General features: G+C 42.3%; 1 protein-coding gene across 10 annotated transcripts in view; it reads left to right on the forward strand.

Moving 5' to 3' along the window:
- LOC140728349 (E3 ubiquitin-protein ligase HECW2-like) overlaps nucleotides 1-21066 on the forward strand; it is a 318336-nt gene that overhangs the window by 211928 nt on the left and 85342 nt on the right. For 9 of the 10 annotated variants that reach the window (XM_073046945.1, XM_073046949.1, XM_073046955.1 and 6 more), the window contains 4 exons: nucleotides 8824-8948; nucleotides 11539-11724; nucleotides 13436-13570; nucleotides 19457-19559. In XM_073046945.1, coding sequence (XP_072903046.1) covers nucleotides 8824-8948; nucleotides 11539-11724; nucleotides 13436-13570; nucleotides 19457-19559 — 549 coding nt within the window. The remainder of the gene's footprint in view (nucleotides 1-8823; nucleotides 8949-11538; nucleotides 11725-13435; nucleotides 13571-19456; nucleotides 19560-21066) is intronic. The other variant, XM_073046950.1, reaches the window with a different exon arrangement.

The raw sequence follows: 21066 nt of genomic DNA on the forward strand, positions 1-21066 counted from the left end.
TTCCAGACTTTTTGACACATTTAGCTGAATAGATAATTTTTTTTAAAGTGGACTTAGTCAGGGACTCGGGTGCCTGTGTGCACTGAGGACATTCTGAAAACTGCTGTTATAACTCTGTTTGGCCTCTTTGCATTTCTGCATATGCTCGTTGGGCTGAAAAATGCAGCATAGACTTTCCAGCAACTAATGGACTCTGTGTTAAAAGAATTAGATTTTCTTTTTGTTCACTTGGATAACATACTTGTCACTAGTACATCCAAAACCGAATACTTATCGCATCTCTGCACACTTAAACCAACTGGCTAAATGCCAGTTCAGGTTGTCAGCTACTGTATTGACTTTCTCAGCCACTGCATCACCAGGGAAGATGCAACACCCTTGCTGTCAAAAGTCATTGCTATTGTGGACTTCCCACTGCCCCACACTACCATAGCACTGCAAGAGTTTTTAGGTGTGGTGAGTTTCTATCACTCTTTCATTCTGCGAGATGCTGAACTTGTGCTCCACTTGTACAGTGTCCTTAAAGGCAGTGCCCCTAATTGTATGCTTGAGGGTCAATGGATGTGACTAGAGCTCTTTTGAATGCAAACTTACTGGCGCACCCGCTCCCCGTCACTACTGACGCCTCAGACTATGCTGTGGGTGCTGTGCACGAGCAGTTAGTGGGAGGTGTGTGTCAGCCGGCAGCATTGCACCCTCCCTCCCCCACCCCCCCAGGAAGAAAGTACAACATGCTTGACTGCAAGCTTCTCAGTCTCTGCTGTCTGCCATTTTCATTGTCTGGAGACATTGAGTTGCCTGGGACTGTACTCGCTGGAATTCAGAAAAATGAGAGAAGATCTTATAAAAACATATAAAATTATGAAAGGGGTAGATAAGGTAGAGGCAGGAAAATTGTTTCCACTGGTAGGTGAAACTAGAACTAGAGGACATAGCCTTAAGATTCTGGGGAGTAGATTTAGGATGGAGATGAGGAGGAGCTGATTTTCCCAGAGAGTGGTCAATCTGTGGAATTCTCTGCCCAATGAGGCAATGGAGGCTACCTCAGTAAATATACTTAAGACAAGTTTGGATACATTTTTGCATAGTAGAGGAATTAAGGATTATGGGGAAAAGACAGTTGGGTGGAGATGAGTCGATGGCCAGATCAGCCATGATCTTATTGAATGGTGGAGCATGCTCGATGGGCCAGATGGCCGACTTCTGCTCCTATTTCTTATGTTCTTATGTCTAGTGGAGGGTTGGTGTTTCCCACGGTTTGTTGGCCAAAGCATCAGATTTTTGGTCTGCGCGGCCGCAACGCCACCTGACCTACATTTTGGAGTTCACAACTGACATACAGCACATTGACAGGAAAGATAATGCTGTGGTTGTTTGCCTCTGTTGGCCTGCCATCAGTACGAAATACATTGGGGTTGACTATGCCAGCATGGCAGCTAAACAGGCTACCAACCCAGAGAGCCTGCAAACTGGAGCCTTGCAGTTTTTGACTCCTTTCCTAGCCATCACATTATGGCTTCACAGAAAATAGTTGAAGTGTGTGTGGCATGGCCTCGGGCGGGATGTGTGAGCCTTTGTGGTGTGCCAGCAGGCGAAAATTAAGTGCCGTGTTCGGGCACCATCAACACCTTTTGAATTCCCCGACCTGGATGGACCTCTCTACCTGACCACCTGCCCCCCCCGCCCCCCCCCCCCCCGTGATTTCACGGCATCTTCTTTTCATGGTGAACTGTACCGCCAAGAGGCCAGAAGTTGTTCCCCCAGTGTTGATGATGGCTGCCGATATTGCTTGGGCGTTTATCAACCAAGTTCGTCACCCCATCTGATACTTCTTCCAACCACGGTCCCAAATTCTCATCAGGCCTTTGGGTCACAATGGCCCAGAACCTCAGGGTTAAATTGCATAACACCATGGTGTGTCACCTACAGTCCAGAAGCCTGTGCGAGTGGCTTCACCATTCCTTAAAGGCTGCACTGAGGATCTCTCTACCAGATGAGGGTTGGCGTGACCGTCTCCCATGTGTCCTGCTCGGGCTCAGAATGGCTCCAGAAGAAGACCTGCAGTTGGCATATGGGCAGCCACTACGGGTGCCGGGTGATTTTATTCCTGAAACCACAACTACCTGCTCGATGTTTCTGCAGCATTCCACCTTTCTCAGTAAACTCACTGCTTTTGCACCCACTCCTGCCTCCCATCGTGGCACACAGCACTCGGGTTCCAATTGACCTATGTTCCATCTTATTCATTTTTATCCACCATGATGTGTATCAACCCCCCACCACCACCTTAAGACCCCTTACGATAGTCTATCTGCATTTTGGAACGGGGTGAAAAAACTTCTATTGTAGATTGGAAGGGTAAACCTTCCAATCACCTTAAACTGGCCCACCAAAACCTGGATGGTTCCACTACCACCCCCCTACATCACAACATGACCATGTGCTCATCAGCGTACCCCTGGATGAGCTCCGATCAAGGCACATAGGACATGAGCCTGGTATGAGATTCAGGCAGACTCTCAATGTCAGTTTTGCTGAATTCTGGGGGTTGGGGGGATGGGCCTGTGTAGGGTAATGTAATGGGTGACAGATGACACATATTGTTCATCAAAAAGCACTTTCATTACGCCTTTATACTCAGCGCGCATCTTTAAGGTCTGGGGTGCAAAATCTTCCACAAAGCAAATGGTTGTATCCTGGAAAGAAAAAGAGCCTCTGCGACGTGCCTCCACAATCAGACTGTGTTTTACCTGGTATTGATGGAAACACAAGATTACTGGTCGCGGGCGGGAGACTCTGTGTGCCCGTTCGAGCTCAGGCGGGTTCGGAAGCAAATCTTTCCCGAATAACTCACAGAGAAACTCGGCGAAAAACTTCACGGTTGACCCCTTCTCAGTTGCCTCTGGTAATCCCAGAATTCTGATGTTGCAGTGTCTGCTGCGATTTTCGAGGTCCACCATTTTGGAAAGAAGTTTATTAGATTTTTCCTCTAAGCTGGAACAGAGAGTCTCCAAGTATCGAACACGACTTTCTAAAGCTTCAGAAGTCGAATCGATGCGAGATAAGTGTTCAGCATGTTTGTCCACTTTATCGTTGATCCGATCCAGTTTCTCTTCTAACTGTTTGAAAGCGGTTTTAAGTTCCTTTAAGATTTCGTCTCGGAGATTTTCAAGCGCCTCCATCGTCACGTCCGACAAGGTCATAGTTTCTTTTCTCCCGGATTTAGAACTCTTGCTAGACATTGTAGGTTAGATATATTCACAGGCAAGTAAGAGATACCGAAATAATTCCTAACTAAGCTTTAAAAAATGGAGACATTTAGTGCAAAGGTAGCGACAGTAACGGAACGAAAGTTCGGAGCAGCTAAACAATCGCCATCTTACCGGAAGTCCCACATATTGTTCATAATAGAAACTATTCCACGCAATTCACACTGTCATTGAGTTGTGTTCATTTTAAGAGACTGTGTCTGACATAATGATGTTAGTGTAAGGCAGCAGTTTTTGGATTGTTCATAATGGAAGTAAGGGGCTGTGGCTATTGTTAGGCATATAAAACAACTCTCCCATGTTTTACTGACAAAATCCTACAACAGCATGTATCTGACTCTTGGCATTATCTGTGCCCGAAACATCTGATAATAGTAGGAACACCAAGAACCGAAATTGTCTAGGCCAGTTTTCTTCATGGACCAAATCTGACTTTGAGTGTGTACCACTCTAATTCAGTCCACTTTTGATTCTCCATTTGTTTCTCAATTTTGCTATCTGATACACTGTGGATCCCATATTTCACCAAGATCCCAGATATCTTTAAGAAGTTAAAATAATTGACCATTTAAATCTAGTATCCTTGGTTAAAAATCAGATGCAAATCACTGGCTACTAGCAGCAGTTTACTCTGTTGATTAATGCATGAAGACAGCAGGATTTTTTCCCTTTGTAAATAAATAATTTGTATTAAAATATATCTGTAATGTATAGAGATGTTTTATTCTCATTTTAATGAAATATGTAAAATGCTTTTACTTATCAAGATATTTGAATTCATGTAGATGTGGAGATTCTATTTGTTTATGGAAAGTGGTCCTTGCTTCAGGCAGTCAACTGTCTGAGTTTGTTAACCTTCAAAAATTGCTGGAGAAATTCATTGATCTGCAGATTAAAGTAATTGGAAAATGTAACACCAAGCAATATGTGTTCTAGACAGCAATGGTTTATTGATCTATCCCAGTTCTTTAACTTCTGTTTGAGTGTCTGCCCTAGCTATGGGTGATCTTGATGCAGGCGTTTGATTTTTAGATTTTGTTACTTTATGTTTATATAATGCTGATGATTAAGTCCAAGTTTGAGTGCCCAGAGTTCTGAATTCTCATGAACCCTCAAATTTTCATTCGGCATGAGCCCCCAGATCCTCCATTGAGAGCATCCTGATTGACTGTATCACCGCCTGGTACGGGAACTGCACCAACCTTGACCGCTGGGCACTGCAGAGAGTGGTACGGGCAGCCCAGCGCATCTGTGGACATGAACTTCCCTTCATTGAGGATATCTACAGCAGTAGGTGCAGAAAGAAGGCCCAGAAGATCATTACGTCACCCCACCCATAAACTGTTTCAGCTGCTTCTGTCTGGAAACCAGTACCACAGCATTAAAGCCAGGACCAACAGGCTAGAGGGCAGCTTCTTTCTACAAGCTATTATACTTTTAAGTTCACGTGTCTGTACATTGTGACAGAGTCATGGCACAAATATTTTTACACCCACAAGTTGTGGGATGGATGTAAGAATTAAATAAATTCGATTCAAAAAATTCAGTTTAAACAAATAACATTACCAGGCAGGGATGATGGCAGAGCAGTAATGGCTGGAATTTCTAGAAGGACTTCACAAGACACAGGATATATACATACCAAAGAGGAAGAAGTATTCTAAAGGCAGGAGGACACAACCCGTGGCTAACTAGAGAAGTCAAAGCCACCGTAAAAGCAGAAGACAGGGTATATAATACAGCAACAATTAGTGGGAAGCTTTCAAATACCACCAAAAGGCAACTGAAAAAAGTCAATAAGAAGGTAAAGATGGAATATGAAAGTAAGCCAGTCAATAATATTAAAGAAGATACCAGGAGTTCCTTCAGATACATAAAGTGTAAAAGAGAGGTGAGAGTGGATATCGGACTACTGGAAAAACCATGCTGGAGAGGTAGTAATGGGGGACAAGGAAATGGAGGATGAATTGAGTAAGTATTTTGCATCAGTCTTCACTGTGGAAGACACTAGCAGTATGGTGTAAGTTCCAGGTGTCAGGGGTCATGAAGTGTGTGAAGTTACCATTACTAGGGAGAAGGTTCTTGAGAAACTGAAAGGTCTGGAAGTGGATAAGTCGCTTGGACCAGATGGTGTACATCCAAGGGTTTTGAAACAGATGACTAAAGAGATTGTGGAGGCAGTAGTAATGATCACTATTTTCTGGAAGACTGGAAAATTGCAAATGTCACTCCACTCTTCTAGAAGGGAGAGAGGCAGAAGAAAGGGCAGAAGAGAGAGGCAGGGAGAGAGCGTTTGTTGACTTCTATGCATCAAGTACCAAGCCGTGGCATCGCATGGAGGTGGGCTTCGGGACTCTTATTATGTGATTGTGATCTTGTGTGTGCTTACTGTGTGTGACTGTTGGTAATGTGTCTTTGCACAAATTACAAGCAGGATAGACACAGGAGCATTGGTTGATGTTGTGTATTTGGATTTTCAGAAGGCCTTTGACAAGGTGACACACATGAGGCTGCTTAACAAGGTATGAGCCCATGGTCTTACAGGGAAGATTCTAGCATGGATAATGCAGTGGCTGACTAGCAAGAGGCAAAGAGTGGAGCCTTTTTCTGGTTGGCTGCCGGTGACGAGTGGTGTTCCACAGGTCTCTATTGTGACTGATTGTTTTTACATTATATGTTAATGATTTTGATGACAGAATTGATGGCTTTCTTGCGAAGTTCGTAGATGATACGAAGATAGGTGGAGGGGCAGGTAGTTTTGAGGAAGTAGAGAGGCTACAGAAGCACTAAGACAGATTAGGAGAATGGGCAAAGAAGTGGCAGATGGAATCCAGTGTCGGGAAGTATAAGAAATGAAGAAATAAGAAGAAATGAAAGGGTTGACTATTTTCCAAGTGGAGAGAAAATACAAAAAACTGATCCACAAAGTGACTTGGGAGTCCTTGTGCAGGATTCCCTAAAGGTTAATTTGCAGGTTGAGTCTGTGGTGAGGAAGGCAAATGCAATGTTAGCATTCATTTCATGACTAGAATAAAAATTAAAGTTAAAGTACAGGCTCATCAGGCTGGTGCTTATGCCAGTTTCCGTGGCGTGTAGAATAAAAATGCAAGGATGTAACATTGAGACTTGATAAAACACTGGTGAAGCCTCCCTTGGAGTATTGTGAGCAGCTTTGGGTCCCTTATTTTAGAAAAGATGTGCTGAAAATGGAGAGGGTTCAAAGGAGGTTCACAAAAATGATTCCAGGTTTGAATGGCTTGTCATTTGAAGAGTGTTTGATATCTCTGGGCCTGTATTCACTGGAATTCGGAAGAATGAGAGGTGACCTCATTGAAATCTATCAAATGGTGAAAGGTCGTCATAGAGTGGATATGGAAAGGATGTTTCCTATGGTGGGAGAGTCTAAGACCAGAGGACACAACACAGCCTCAGAATAGAGGGGTGTTCTTTTAGAACAGAGGTGAGGAAGAATTTCTTTAAAAAGCGAGTGATGAATCTGTGGATTTCTTTGTCACAGGTAGCAGTGGAAGCCAAGTTTGATTGTATATTTAAGGCAGAGGTTGATAGCTTCTTGATTGGTCAGGGCATGAAGGGATACAGGGAGAAGATGGGAGATTGGAGCTGAGACAGAAAATGGATCACCCTGATGTAATGGTGCAGCAGACTCGAACAGGCAGATGCCCTAATTCTGTTCCTATGTCTTATGATCTTATTATTTTAAAAGAAAGAAAACTAATTTTAAAAACATTTAAAGTTCCTCTATAAAACTGCATTGTAGTTCTAGATCCAACGTTAAATTCAAGATGATGGCTTGGAAATTGTATTGCATGTCAAAATATTTGTTAAAGCAACACGTACAAACAAGCTGGATGAACTCAGCAGGTCGGGCAGCATCTGTTGAAATGAGCAGTCAACGTTTCGGGCCGAGACCCTTCGTCAGGACTGAAGAAGGAGGGGGCAGGGGCCTTATAAAGAAGGTGTGGGGAGGGTGGAAGGTGCCAGGTGAAAAACCAATCAGAGGAAAGATCAAGGGGTGGGGGAGGGAAAGCAGGGAGGGGATAGGCAGGAGAGGTGAAGAAGGAATCTAAGGGGAAAGCACTATGGGTAGTAGAAGAAGGCAGAATCAAGAGAGAGGTGATAGGCAGCTGGAAGAGGAGGCAGAGTGAAAGTGGGATGGGTGAAGGGAGAGGGAGGGAATTACCGGAATTTGGAGAATTCGATGTTCATACCAAGGGGCTGGAGACTACCCAGACGGTATATGAGGTGTAGCTCCTCCAACCTGAGTTTGGCCTCATCATGGCAGTAGAGGAGGCCATGTATGGACATATCCGAATGGGAATGTGAAGCAGAGTTGAAGTAGGTGGCAACTGGGAGATCCTGTCTGTTGTGGCAGATGGGAGTGGAGGTGCTTGACGAAGCGGTCCCCCAATCTGTGTCGGGTCTCGCCGATGGAGGCTGCACCGGGAGCAACGGATGCAATCGATGACCCCAACAGACTCACAAGTGAGGTGTTGCCTCACCTGGAAGGACTGTTTGGGGCCCTGAGTGGTGGTAAGAAAGGAGGTGTAGGGACAAGTGTAGCACTTGTGCTTACAGGGATAAGTACCAGGAGGGAGATCTGTGGGGAGGGACGTGTGGACCAGGCAGTTGCAGAGGGAACAATCCCTGCGAAAAGCAGAGAGGGGTAGAGAGGGAAAGATGTCCTTAGTGGTGGGGACCTGTTGAAGGTGGCGGAAGTTGCGGAGGATAATATGCTGGATCCGGAGGCTGGTTGGGTGGTAGGTGAGGACAAGGAGAGCACGATCCCTGTTGTGGTGACGGGAGGATGGGGTTTGTTAACGCAACACTGTGCTATGGCCTATGCACGTTGTTTGTGAAGTCCCAAGACTCCAATACTTCATTGTATGCATGTGCAATGTGCAGGGCTTTTCTGTGGCATTGTGGAGACTCGAGACCGTGAAACAAATTTAATGGAAGTGGATTGTTGGTGGGGGGGGGTGGTGGTGAGTAAAGAAGGGGAGGAGTGGGTAGTGTAGAAAATGATGTCTGGAGAATAATGATGTCTGGAGAGGAAATTTCTTGGTTAGGATGGGTAATTGTGAAGGCAGCTGCTTGAGTATGGGCTTTGGAGATGATTGATAATGGGTAAGCAATCAGAGAATGAAATATCTACGCAGTTTTTCTCCTCGCTGATGCTGCCTGACCTGTTGAACTCTTCAGCATTCTTTATTTCTGTAGCTGCAATTTTTGGGGAAAAATGTCTATTAATGTGGCTCAATGCCAAATATTCCTGCCCCAAAGTGCCTCAGTGCTTTAAAGAGTGATAGCAATAAATTGTTGTAAAGCACTATCTAAAGTAAGGGCTAAAAACTGCACTCTTACATCATAAACAGTTAACAAAATAACATTTAATATTGTGTGGTATAAAATAGTACATATTGGCCATCACTCAGTGAGAAGATGTCGATAAACTTAATTTGTTAGCAGTGATTGTTCGTGATAAGCATGCCAAATAGAGGTAATCGTCAACATGACTGTTGCTTTGTCTCGATAGATTTCAGGAGAGAACCTACATTTTCTCACTCTGCGACTCGCACCAGGATGAATTTGCTTCTGCAGTCTCCTCCTGTCAAATTCTTCACCAGCCCGGAATTCTTCACAGTGCTCCATTCCAATCCTGTAAGCGAATGATCCTGTTCTTTTATTCAGCTGAATGTCCTGATTTCTCTGAGAGCATGGGGAACTCCTGCTGCCCCAAGCTGCACTGCAGTGTGGTGTGCACGGGCACCTTGAGCCCAAGATGAGAGCATTTTGGAAGAATTAATTTAATCCTGAATTTTAGGCACAAGTGTCATGCTTGTTTAGCTGTTTTTTTTAAATTAAGTTAGCCCATCTATGCAACCAGAAGTTACCATGCATTCTAAGATAGTGAACATTTATGCTTTCAGAAAAGGTTATGTTAACAATATTACTTACCCACCTTATCTCCACCAGAGTTTAGAAAACAATAGATATTATGTATCAAATTGAGGATTAAAAACAATAAAATTAAAATGAATTAAAGATAGGTTTGTATCATAAAGTTTTTAAATAGCATAAACTGAACATAGCCATCAGTTACATCAGAACATCTGTCAAAGAAGAATAAGGATGTATTTAATTTGCTGCAATGATATGTACAAAACACTGGAAATTGGAGATATGGGGAAGGCCATGTGGTGGTGACAATTATTGAGCTGATGTATCCTCTCTCATTACCACTTACTATGGCTTGGCTTGTGTAGACTCTGCGATCTAGCCATATGAAAGTCAACATAAAAAGTAAACGAAGTATCCACTTCACGTGTATCTGGATTACTGTTAGTATTTAGAACACATGGAGTGGCAGAAAGTAGTACTGGAGAGTTGTTTATCAGATTGCTGGCCTGTGACCAGTGGTGTGCCATAGGGATTGGTGCTGGACCCCTATTTTTTTATCATCCATATTAATGATTTGGATGAGAACATAGGTGGCATGGTTAGTAATTCTGCAGATGACACGAAAATTGGTGGTAGAGCGGATGTTGAAGAAGGTTGTCTAAGGCTTCATAGGGACTTGGATCAACTAGGAAAGTGGACAGATGGAGTTTAGCTCTGACCGGTGTGAGGTGTATTTTTGTGAAGTTCAGGGCTGGACTTGCACAGTAAATGGCAGGGCCCTGGAGATTGTTGAAGAAAAGGGAGCTCTCAAGGTACAAGTTTGTTGTTCCCTGACAGTGGCAGAGTGGTGAAGAAGGCACATGACCTACCTGCCTTCATTTTTCAGGCCTCAGAGTACAGGAAATGGGCCTTGGTGTTATGGCTGTACAAGCCATTGGGAGATTGCATTTGAAGAATTTTATGTATTTCTGGTCTCTTCACTATCGGAAGGATGTCGAGCTGGAAAAGGTGCAGAAAAGCTTCACAAGGATGTTGCCAGGTTTGGAGGACTTGAGTTATAAGGAGAGGCTGGATCGACAGGGGCTGTTGTCCCTGGAGTGATGGAGGCTGAGGGATGACCTTGTAGAGGGCACAGGTTTGAGGTGAAAAGGGAAAGATTTAAATGGACCTGGGAGGGTGGGGGGGGGGAGACGTTTTACACACAGAGGATGGTGGGTATATGGCATGAGCACTTGAGGAAATAGTAGAGGTGGGCACGATGTTTAAAGGACATTTTAGACAGATACGTGGGTGGGAAATGTTTAGAAGGATATGGGCTAACTGCAGGAAAATACGACTAGCTCAGGTCGGTACCTGAGTCAGCATGGATTAATTGGTCCAAGGGGACTGTTTCCGTGCTGTATAATGTCATGGTAAATATTTGCAGCAAGTAATAGAGAAATTGCATGGGTAAATATGACATGCACTTCATTGCAGCAAATGCAAAATAAATCAAACAGATGGATGTAACAGGTGGGAAAGGAAAGGTACAATTATTTTATTTCAAAGAAACTTCTTGTGAGTGTCTGTATCTGATCATAATCCAGATATCCTGTGAATCATACTTTAAGATAGGTTGATTGAATCGGAAAGGGTTTGGGTAAAAGCCACATGAATGACTGAATCAAAATTTCAGGTGATGCTCAAAGTATTGAACTTAATTTCGTTGCAAACAGGAAATTTAAGAGAGGCTTATGAAATGTTGATTTATCTTAATCTGATTTAATAACCATTTTAAAGAACTTGAGCACTAAAGCAGCAACATGATGTAAAATTGGGGACTTTTTTATCTCAGAGATTATTGTTCATGCTTTATTGTTTATATTTTTAAAATGTGAGATGCTCGTGAGTGTGAGAGCTCAACACCTAACAGTGCAAGTGACCCAGGTTCAATTCCTGCCGCTACTTGTAAGGAGTTTATACGTTGTCCCTGTGACCAGGTGGGTTTCCTCCGGGTGCTCCAGTTTCCACACACAGTCCAAAGATGTGCTGGTTGGTGGGTTAATTGGTCACCATGTATTGTCCCGTGATTAGGCTAGAATTGGGCAGCGTGGCTCGAAAGGTCCTATTCTGCACTTTATCTCAATACATAAATAACATCAGGATTGAAAGGCATTAAACAAAGCCATGGCTAATCAAGCTGTTCATGGAAATCACAGTTTTAGTTATATCTGGTCAATGGGAAGTTGTCAAATGCAATCATTTTTAAAGGATCTCTTTGCAAATATTGGCACTATTTGAAAGTGCCTGAGCTATATATAACATTTTACATACACCAGTCATCATTTCCTTTAACTTTGTTTCTTATCAGCGTGCCTATCGAATGTTTTCGACCAACACATGTTTGAAACACATGGTCACCAAAGTAAGGCGAGATGCCCATAACTTTGAACGCTATCAGCACAATCGAGACCTGGTGGCATTCCTGAACTTATTTGCTAATAAACAGCTGGAGCTTCCGCGAGGCTGGGAGATGAAGCACGACCATCAGGGGAAGGTGAGTAGCATGGAGGAGAGAGCCCATTTCATGAACTTGATCGCAATGTCTGCTGACCACATCACTTAGTGAAACTTTTGGACCAAGCTCAAGTTTTCACAAAATTTTTATAAAAGATTCCAGTTTAGACTGAAGTATATAAAATAAGTAATTTTAGTCTGCCAGATTCGTAGCATGATTTCATAGCATTTCAATTGAGTTTTTAGAATTAATACATTTTACTCTTAAATTCATGCTCTGATTAGAAATCTTGGGGGTGATTCCTTCAGTTTCCTCTTGACAATCAAGTGATTAGTTCCTCATTAGATAGGTCGGGCTTGTTTTGTTCAGCAATGTTAAAAAGGATGGATCTTTACAAAAGAAAAGGTCAGCATGTCTTCTGAATCTGCTGGTCCCAGCAATAATACAGTTTTATAACCACAAAGCACACAGTCCTTTTGCACACGGTCTCATTAATATGCACAGAATTTCCTCCAGAGTTGGCGTATCAAGATGTAGGAGGGATAATTTAAGGTGAGAAAGAGAAGAGATTTATTAGGAACCTGAGGGGTTTCGTCCAGGTGGTGTTAAGTGTATGGAATGAACTGCCAGTGGAAGTGGTTGAGAAAGGTAGTTAACAGTATTTAAAAGGTACTTGGACGAACACATAGATAGGAAAGGTCTAGAAAGATGTGGTCCATACCTAGCTTAGATGGGAATCTTGGTTGTCAAGGATCAGATGGGCTGAAGGATTTGTTTCCATTCTGAATGTCTGTGACTTACCTTGAGGCAGAGTAACGCTCAAAGTGGTGGAGGGAAGAGGGTAAACTGGGTCAGACCTATCATCGCTCAATCTATCCGAATAATCTGAAGAAATTTGTGAGCAGTCGTTATACTACCAAGCATTCCTTTCATAAGACTTGTCCGTCCAAAAGCTGGTGGCTGCATCCCCCCCACCCATTCTAAAATTATTATTATTTGATTGCTGAGGTATCCTTGTGCAGCAGAAAATGTGTGGGATTGTGGCGACCCACTTCCTAGTGCACTCGAACCAGCTCACAAATAGCCAGCGCGCAGGCACAAAGGCCAGGTCCACAACAAAGGGAAAAAAGCCTGCGGGGGTTTGTGAGTATGTGTCCCTTAGAGCATCCGCGCCCGGGGAGGGCGGGATGAGGGAGGCTTTAAAGCAAGGCTGTGAAGTTCAAATAAAATCATCTTTAATTGCAGTTTACCGACTCCGTGTCGTTATTTTAGCACTGCGTGTAGCACACCGCTACAGGATTACTTAAAATCTATGCAGTTCAGTTTACGAAGTGGAATAAGGCAAGTTGATTTTATAACTAGCTGGCGGCTAACCTGACAGTTGTCATGAGTCCCATGTTAATGAGAACAGTCAGTTACCTTCTGTTATGTTATATCAAATGTTGGACATTTGACAAGGTGAGACCACACAGAATTTTAAATTAACCACTACATATTAACCATATTGTACAAATGTACTGGGTTTGTTTCCAATCTCAGAACTATTTTGTAGATGAGATAAATATTTGGCTTTAGTGAACAGGGAATAATGGACAAAGTTTGTTTAGACACCCGACATTGGTCAGTCATATTTAAAGGTGCACTTTCATTATCAAAGAAGTGTTTGTTTTCACAACTTTAAGTGACTAATTTGGAACTGTACACAATAGCATGCAGTCGCAAGCTCCTGATTTTATGTGTCCTTTTCCAGCCCTTTTTTGTTGATCACAATTCTCGCAGCACCACTTTCATAGACCCAAGGCTCCCTCTTCAGACTGCCAGGCCCTCAATTGCATTAGTTCATCGGCAACACTTACAAAGGCAGCGCAGCCACAGTGCTGGTGAGGTAAAGACCTACATTTTTGATTTGACTGTCCTTTATTGTGGTCAAAAACATGTCTCACTCACAAGTGTAGACCATCACTGAAATTACAGTAATGTGGTGCAATGTTATTTGGATATTGGGGAACTGATTATCTTGCATAAGAATATGAATTGATTCATATTAGGAAACTGTTTAGAGTTCTTTAAATCCTGTTTAACATTCTTTTTTTGTGTTTTGCTTATCAAGTGTCTATTTTAGGTTGAATCAATATATTTAATATGTATCTTTAAATAGGAGAAAATGCTTTTCAAGTGTTTGAAAATCAGTGTTTGTTTTGAAAACTAAATCTGGGACCACGTTGGAGTCTAAGTACACGGTGTTCAAAACCAGGTTATTTGTGTGATAGTTTTGTGTTTACAACCATGAATAACCTGTGTTTTCCTTGCTCCTGTTGTGTACAAACATTTTTTCCCATCAAAAGAGAGGTGAATGGAAGACAAATCAGGGCAAGTCATTCCTGATTATCCTCTTGTGGATCAGAGCAAGGAATCCTACTTTATTGCAAGAGCAAATGAAGTTCCCTGTAACTATACAGGGAATATTACATTCAGGTCTGATTTTTCTACCTCAGGCGGATGTAATTGTGACAGAGAGAGTGTATTGGAGATTCTTCAGATTGATTCCTGGGAAGGGGATGAGAGATATTAAGCACTCTGGCCCTTTATTCTCTTTAGTTTACAAGAGTGAGAGGTCATTTTATTGAAACAGAAAAATTTTAAAGGGCTTGACAGAATTCAGAGGTGGCATTTGCTCTGGCTTGTGGTATCTAGAACCAGGGGTCACAGCCTTGAGTAAAGGGTTAGCCATTTAGGTGTGAGCTGCAAGTATCTTTTTCTTAACCTGGGAGTTGTGAATATTTGGGATTCTCTCCCCAAGAGGATCAGCCTCTGAGTGATATTTGAAAGAGAAGTCAATAATTTCTATTGATATAAAATGAATCATGGTAAAAGAAGAGGAATAATTTTTAATATAGTAGAGCAAGCACAAAAGGCTGAGTGAGTTGTTTCTGTTTCTATTGCTTAATGTTCTTGTGGATCTTCTTCTTGGATCAAGAAGATCTCAGTGCCTGCAGAATCTTCTCAAGGGAGGGTGAACAGCCAGAGATCATTGTGCACATTTGCACCAATCATGTAGGTAGAAAGAGAAAGAAGTTCTGCGCAGTGAGTATACGGAATTAGGGAAAAGGCTGAATAGCAGGATATCCAAGGTAGTCATGTCTGGATTTCTGCCAATGCCGTGTGCTAGTCCAGCCAGGAATAGGATGATAGTACAGTTGAATGAATAACTGAGGAATAGGTGCAGAGGGCAGGGTTTCAGATTTCTGGATCATGGGTATCTCTTCTGGAGAAGATGAGACCTGCACAAAAAGGATGGGTTACAACTGAACCCAAGAGAGACCAATGTCCTTGAGGGCAAGTTTGCTAGAGCTGCTGGAGAGGATTTAAACTAATTTGGTAGGGAATGTGAACAGGAGTGATTGGGCAATTGGTATAGATGCAGTGTACAGTGAGACTGTGAGGAAGGACAGGCAGAAGTGATAGGGCAAAATTGCAGTGACTGGAATGAGTTGAAGTGTAACCTGGGGGCAAAATCGAACAGGGTGATGAATACAGGGCTGAAGGTGTTATATTTGAATGTACACAGTGTACAGAATAAGATAGATGACATCCTAATGCAGTTAGAGATTGGCGTTGTGGGCATCACTGAGTTGTGGCTGAAAGAAGGTCATAATTTGAAGCTTAACATCCAAGGACACACATTGTATTGAAAGGACAGTCAGTTAGGCAGAGGGGGTGGGGTGGCTCTGGTGGTTTAAAAATTGAAATCAGTATCTTAGAAAGAGGTGATATGGTATGGGAGAATGTAGAATCCTTGTGGGTAGCGTTAAGAAAGCGCAGAGGTAAAGGCTCTGATGGGAGTTAACATACAGGTTTCTGAACAGTAGCCAGGATGTGAGGTATAAATTAAAATGGGAAATAGAAAGGGCAAGTCAAAAAGGGTAATGTTGTGTTAATGTCATGGAGGATTTCAATATGCAAAATCAGGTTGATGATCAATCCCAAAAGAGGGAATTTGTCATATGCCTTTGAGTGGAAAATGATGCTGCTGAGGTGGTTGAGTCCTCCAGTGCAGGGGTTCCCAACCTGAGGTCCACAGACCCCTCGGTTAATGGTAGGGATCCATAGCATAAAAATGGTTGGGAACCCCTGCTCCAGGGGAAAGACAATTCTAGATTATGAACTAGATTTGATTAGGGAGACTAAGGTAAAGGAACCCTTAAGAGGCAGTGGTCGCAATAGGAATTCACCCTGCAGTTTGAGAGGGAGATGATAAAGTCATCAGTATTATAGTAAAAAGGGTATTACAGAGACATGAGGGAGGAGCTAGCCTGTTGATTGGAAGGGGACACTAGCAGGGATGACCAGAAAACAACAATGGCTGGAGATTCTGGGAGAAATTCAGAAGGCTCAGGATAGATATATCAAAAGATGAAGAAGTATTCTAAAGGAAGTATGAGGTGTAACCATGGCTGACAAGAGAAGTCAAATACAGCATAAAAGGAAAGGTTGAAGGCATATAATATAGCAAACATTAGTGGGAAGTTAGATAATTGGGAAACCAACAGAAGGCAGCTAAAAAGACATAAGAGAGAAAAGAGAACTATGAAGGTAAGCTAGCCAATAATATAAAAGAGGATTTCAAAAGTTTATTCAGGTACTTAAAGAGTGAAAAAGAGGCAAGAGTGGATATCAGATCACTGGAAAATAATGCTGGCGAGATAGTGCAGTAATAGGGAACAAAGAAATGGTGGACGAACTTAATGAGTATTTTGCATCATTCTTCAATGTAGAAGACACTAGCAGCATGCCAGGAATTGGAGACCATCTGAACAGAAGTGAGTGTGTTGCTATTACTAAGAAGGTGCCTGGGAAGCTGAAATATTTGAAGGTAGATAAATCATCTGGGCCAGATGGACTACACCCCAAGGTTCTAAAAGAGGTGGCTGAAGAGATTGTGGAGGCATTAGTAATGATCTTTCAAGAATCAATAGGTTCTGGAATGGTTCCAAGGACTGGAAGTTTGCAAATGTTACTCCACTCCTTAAGAAGGGAGAGGCAGAAGAAAATAAATTATAGGCCAGTTAGCCTGAAGTCACTGGTTGAAAAGATGGTGGAGTCCATTATTAAGGATGAGGTTTCAGGGTACTTGAAGGCACGTGATAAAATAGGCCAAAGTCAGCATGGCTTACTTAAGGGGAAATCTTGCCTGACAAATCTGTTGGAATTTTTTGAAGAAATAACTGGCAGAATAGGCAAGGGACAGTCAGAGGATGTTCTTTACTTGGATTTTCAGAAAGCGTTTGACAAGGTGCTGCATATGAAGCTGCTCAACAAGATATTACTGGTATTATTGGAAAGATAGCAGAATAGACAGAAGATTGGCTGACTGGCAGGAGGCAAAGAATGGGAATAAAGAGGTCTGTTTCTGGTTAGCTGCCTTGTGGTGTTCTGCAGGGGGCAGTTTTGGGACTGCTTCTTTTTACATTATATGTCAATGACTTGGATAATGGCATTGATGGCTTTGTGACCAAGTTTGTCAACAATATGAAGATGGGTAGAGGGCAGTTAGGTAGCGTTGAGGATGTAGGGAGTCTGCAGAAGGACTTGAGACACATTGAGATAATGGGCAAATAACTGGCAGATGGAATATGGAGTAGAGAAGTGTACAGTCGGCCCTCCTTATCCATGGATTCCACATGCGCGGATTCAACCAACCGCGGATCGGGAAAACCCAGAAGTTCTCTCTCCAGCACTCGTCGTTTGAGCATGTACAGACTATTTTTTCTTGTCATTATTCCCTAAGTACTACAGTACAACAATTATTTACATAGTATTTACATTGTATTAGGTATTATAAGTAATCTCAAAATGACTTAAAAGTACAGGCAGTCCCCGGGTTATGAATGAGTTCCATTCCTGAGTCCGTCTTTAAGTCGGATTTGAAGTCGGAACAGGTACATCCGGTATTATTTAGCATCAGTTAGTCAAACGTTTTTCTTAGTATATAGTACATATTTTACCTTTCTATGCATATAAAACACTTAAGAAGCATACGTATTTCAATAATTAAACCACTGCGTGGCTGAGTAATAATTTGTAGCTTTCAACGGAGCAGGGCCTTTCACATGCTCCATTCAAATTGTTCCGATCGTTGACCGACTGTAGTCTAACGCTTTTCCAATGACCGATGGCGTTTCACCTCTTTCCGATCGCTTTATTACTTCTACCTTATTTTCAATCATGATCGTGATTATTTTCGTGAACAGAAATACTGCGGATTCAGAGCTAAGCCGCCAGGTCCTAATGTCCACTGCACTGAGACATGTTAAATAAAGTCTGGGGTTCTGCTGGGTCTGAAAGACCACCGTACTAAGAGAGATTAAATAAGGGACTTGAGCATCCGTGTGTTTTGGTATCCATGGGGGGTCCCGGAACCAATGCCCCGCGGATAAGGAGGGCTGACTGTATAGTCATACACTTTGGTAGAAGAAATAAAGGCATAGAGTATTTTCTAAACTTGGAGAAAATTCGAAACTCAGAAGTGCAAAGGTCCTTGCGATTCATTGTGCAGAATTCACTAAAGGTTAACCTGCAGGTTGAGTCGATGGTAAGGAAGGCAAATGTAATGTTAGCATTCGTTTCTAGAGGACTAGAATATAAGAGCAAGGGTGTAATACTGAGGCTTTGGAAGGCATTGGTCAGACCACACTTGGAGAACTGTGAGCAGTTTTGCGTCTCTTATCTAAGAAATAATGTGCTGGCATTGGAGAGGGACCAGAGGAGGTTCACTAGAATGATTCTGGAAATGAAAGGTTAACGCATGAGGAGTGTTTGATGGCTTTGGGCCTGTCCTCACTGGAGTTTAGAAGAATTAAGGAAGATCTCATTGAATCCTATTGAATGTTGAAAGCCCTAGATAGAGTGGGTGTGGCGAGGATATTTTCTGTTGTGGGTGTTTAGCACCAGAGGGCACAGCCTCAAAATAGAGGGACGTCCCTTCAGAGCAGAGATGAGGAGGAATTTCTTTTGCCAGAGTAGTGAATCTGTGTTGGCGTGTGGCCTAGTGGATAAGGCATTGGTCTAGTGATATGCACGTCACTGGTTCGAGCCTCAGCTGAGGCAGCGTGTTGTGTCCTTGAGCAATGCACTTAACAACACATTGCTCTGCGACGACACCAGTTCCAAGCTGCTTGGGTCCTAGTGCCCTTCCCTTGGACAACATTGGTGGCATGGAGAGGGGAAGGCTTGCAGTTTGGGCAACTGCTGGTCTCCCATGCAACCCTGCCCAGGCCTGCACCCTGGAAAACCTTCCAAGGCACAAATCTATGGTCTCACGAGACTAACGGATGCCTATTAGTGAATCTGTGGAATTCGTTGCCACAGTCGGCTATGGAGGTCGTCATTGAGTATATTTAAAGAGGAGGGTGATAGTCGGGGCATCGAAGATTACGGGAAGAAGGCAGAGGAATGTGGTTGAGAGGGATAATGGGTCAGCCATGATGGAATGGAAGAGCCCATTCAGTGGGCTGAATGGCCTAATTCTGCTCCTATATCTCATGGCCTTTATTCTTTGTGGAAAAGGACATTTTAGAAAATGGAAGTGAAGTGGAATTGAGGTGAGGGTAGAGGTGGGGGGTTAGTCTATTGGAATCCTAAGTTTATTGCATTTAGCATGTAGAAATGAAAATTGATTCATCAGGTTAGTCAACCGTTGAAATAATAGTTAAAATATTGCCCATGAATATATCATTGCGTTTTGTATCCACTAAATGATTATTTCTGCTAGGTGGCAGATGATTCTCGCCATCCAGGGCCCCCAGTGATGCCCAGACCATCCAGTACATTTGGCACCATCAGTCGAAACCACAGTCAGGACCTGGTACCAGTTGGTAAGTCATCTCTTGTTACTTCATGCAGATATGTACAGCTGATGATTTGAAGGGCCATTGTGGGAATGAGCTTCAAACAATAAAATCCTGCTGCCTCCCAATACTTTCATTATGCTGTCTATTGAAGGGTAACAGATTTTGTTAATTCATTTTAAATATATTTTATGTCAACAAATACTTTACCCTGAAGATGTTCCAGTATTGTCCAGTCATGCCTCACATTGGCTTTCTTTGTCAGCAAATATTCATAGCATCAGCAAAAAGCATCATCCTCTGAACACAATTGAATACTGTAGTTATGTGGCATTTGCTTTACACTTTAGTCCTCTGCTTATCTGTTTCTGTGTTGCTTCTGCTTCCAGCCACAGGGTGGCAGTAAATCACCTAAGGGGTTCCAGCAGAGTGAACATTTACTTAAAATGTGTATCAAAGCACCTGGGCCAAGGAATTCTGATGTACATGGAACAGCTTCAGTATTTTCCATAACTATTTGGCGCATATTGTATTTGATTTTATTCAAACTGTTCATTTTACTTCATATATTTTCAGTAGGAATTAGGGACACATTTTGGTACATCCATCAGCTATTGACCCTATTTACATGAAGTTAATGATGTTGGTTTCTTCTGAGTAGTTTATGTTTCACGGATTCTTTTAAATCAAACAATTTAACAGTATCAAACTATTAATATTTTTTGAGACTCCTGATGTCTATTGAATCCATGTCATTTAATCTAGTCTGTTATATCTTGAATCACAATGAGCTTGCTAGGTGTTTCTTGGTTTGATTTCTTGCAAAGTGCTCACATAAGTACCTGTATTCTAAAATATTACCTGAGCATTTTCAAAAAAATTCTGAATTTGTTTACACTTTTTTTGTAATTAGTGAATAAGCCTAAAATATTCCTTTCACATAGTTCAACAATGCTGATTATTACTAGTTTCACTGGTTGCATTTTGGAGCAGCCTGCTCCAGAATCTTTGCTTGTCAGCAGGTACTTTGGTTTAATACCGAGCCAAAGTTTTTTGTGGTACTTTTATTCCATGAACCTATGCTTTTGAAGTAATCAGATTAGTCTTCTGTCACTGCATAACTTCATGTAACTGGGGTTATTCAGGAATGAACAAGAATAATTATTAATATACTGATTTTGGATGTCAGTAATTTTTTGTTATTATCTACCTGATTCAAGATTATTATTTGACTTATGTGGTGATGCAAAGACTTGTTCGATGTATTGCATTTTAATCTGTAAAGGCTGAGGCCTGCAGCTCAGAGTGGTGGGACAGGATTTTGCATTGGTTGGTGCCCCAGATACTGATCGAGAAATCGGGGAGACATTTTGTTGTGAAATTCATGTCTAGATTACGCAGAGGAACTTTCCTTTTCAAGCAGGCCTCCTCTCCCTTTTACCAAAGTGTATGGACAATAGATAGAAGTCAGATGGGAGAAGGGGTTCGGTCCATCATGACATTAATTTTCTTAACTTTGGTTAATGTATCTTCA

The sequence above is a fragment of the Hemitrygon akajei genome, chromosome 5 (assembly GCF_048418815.1).
Source record: "Hemitrygon akajei chromosome 5, sHemAka1.3, whole genome shotgun sequence".
NCBI classification, from domain to species: domain Eukaryota; kingdom Metazoa; phylum Chordata; class Chondrichthyes; order Myliobatiformes; family Dasyatidae; genus Hemitrygon; species Hemitrygon akajei.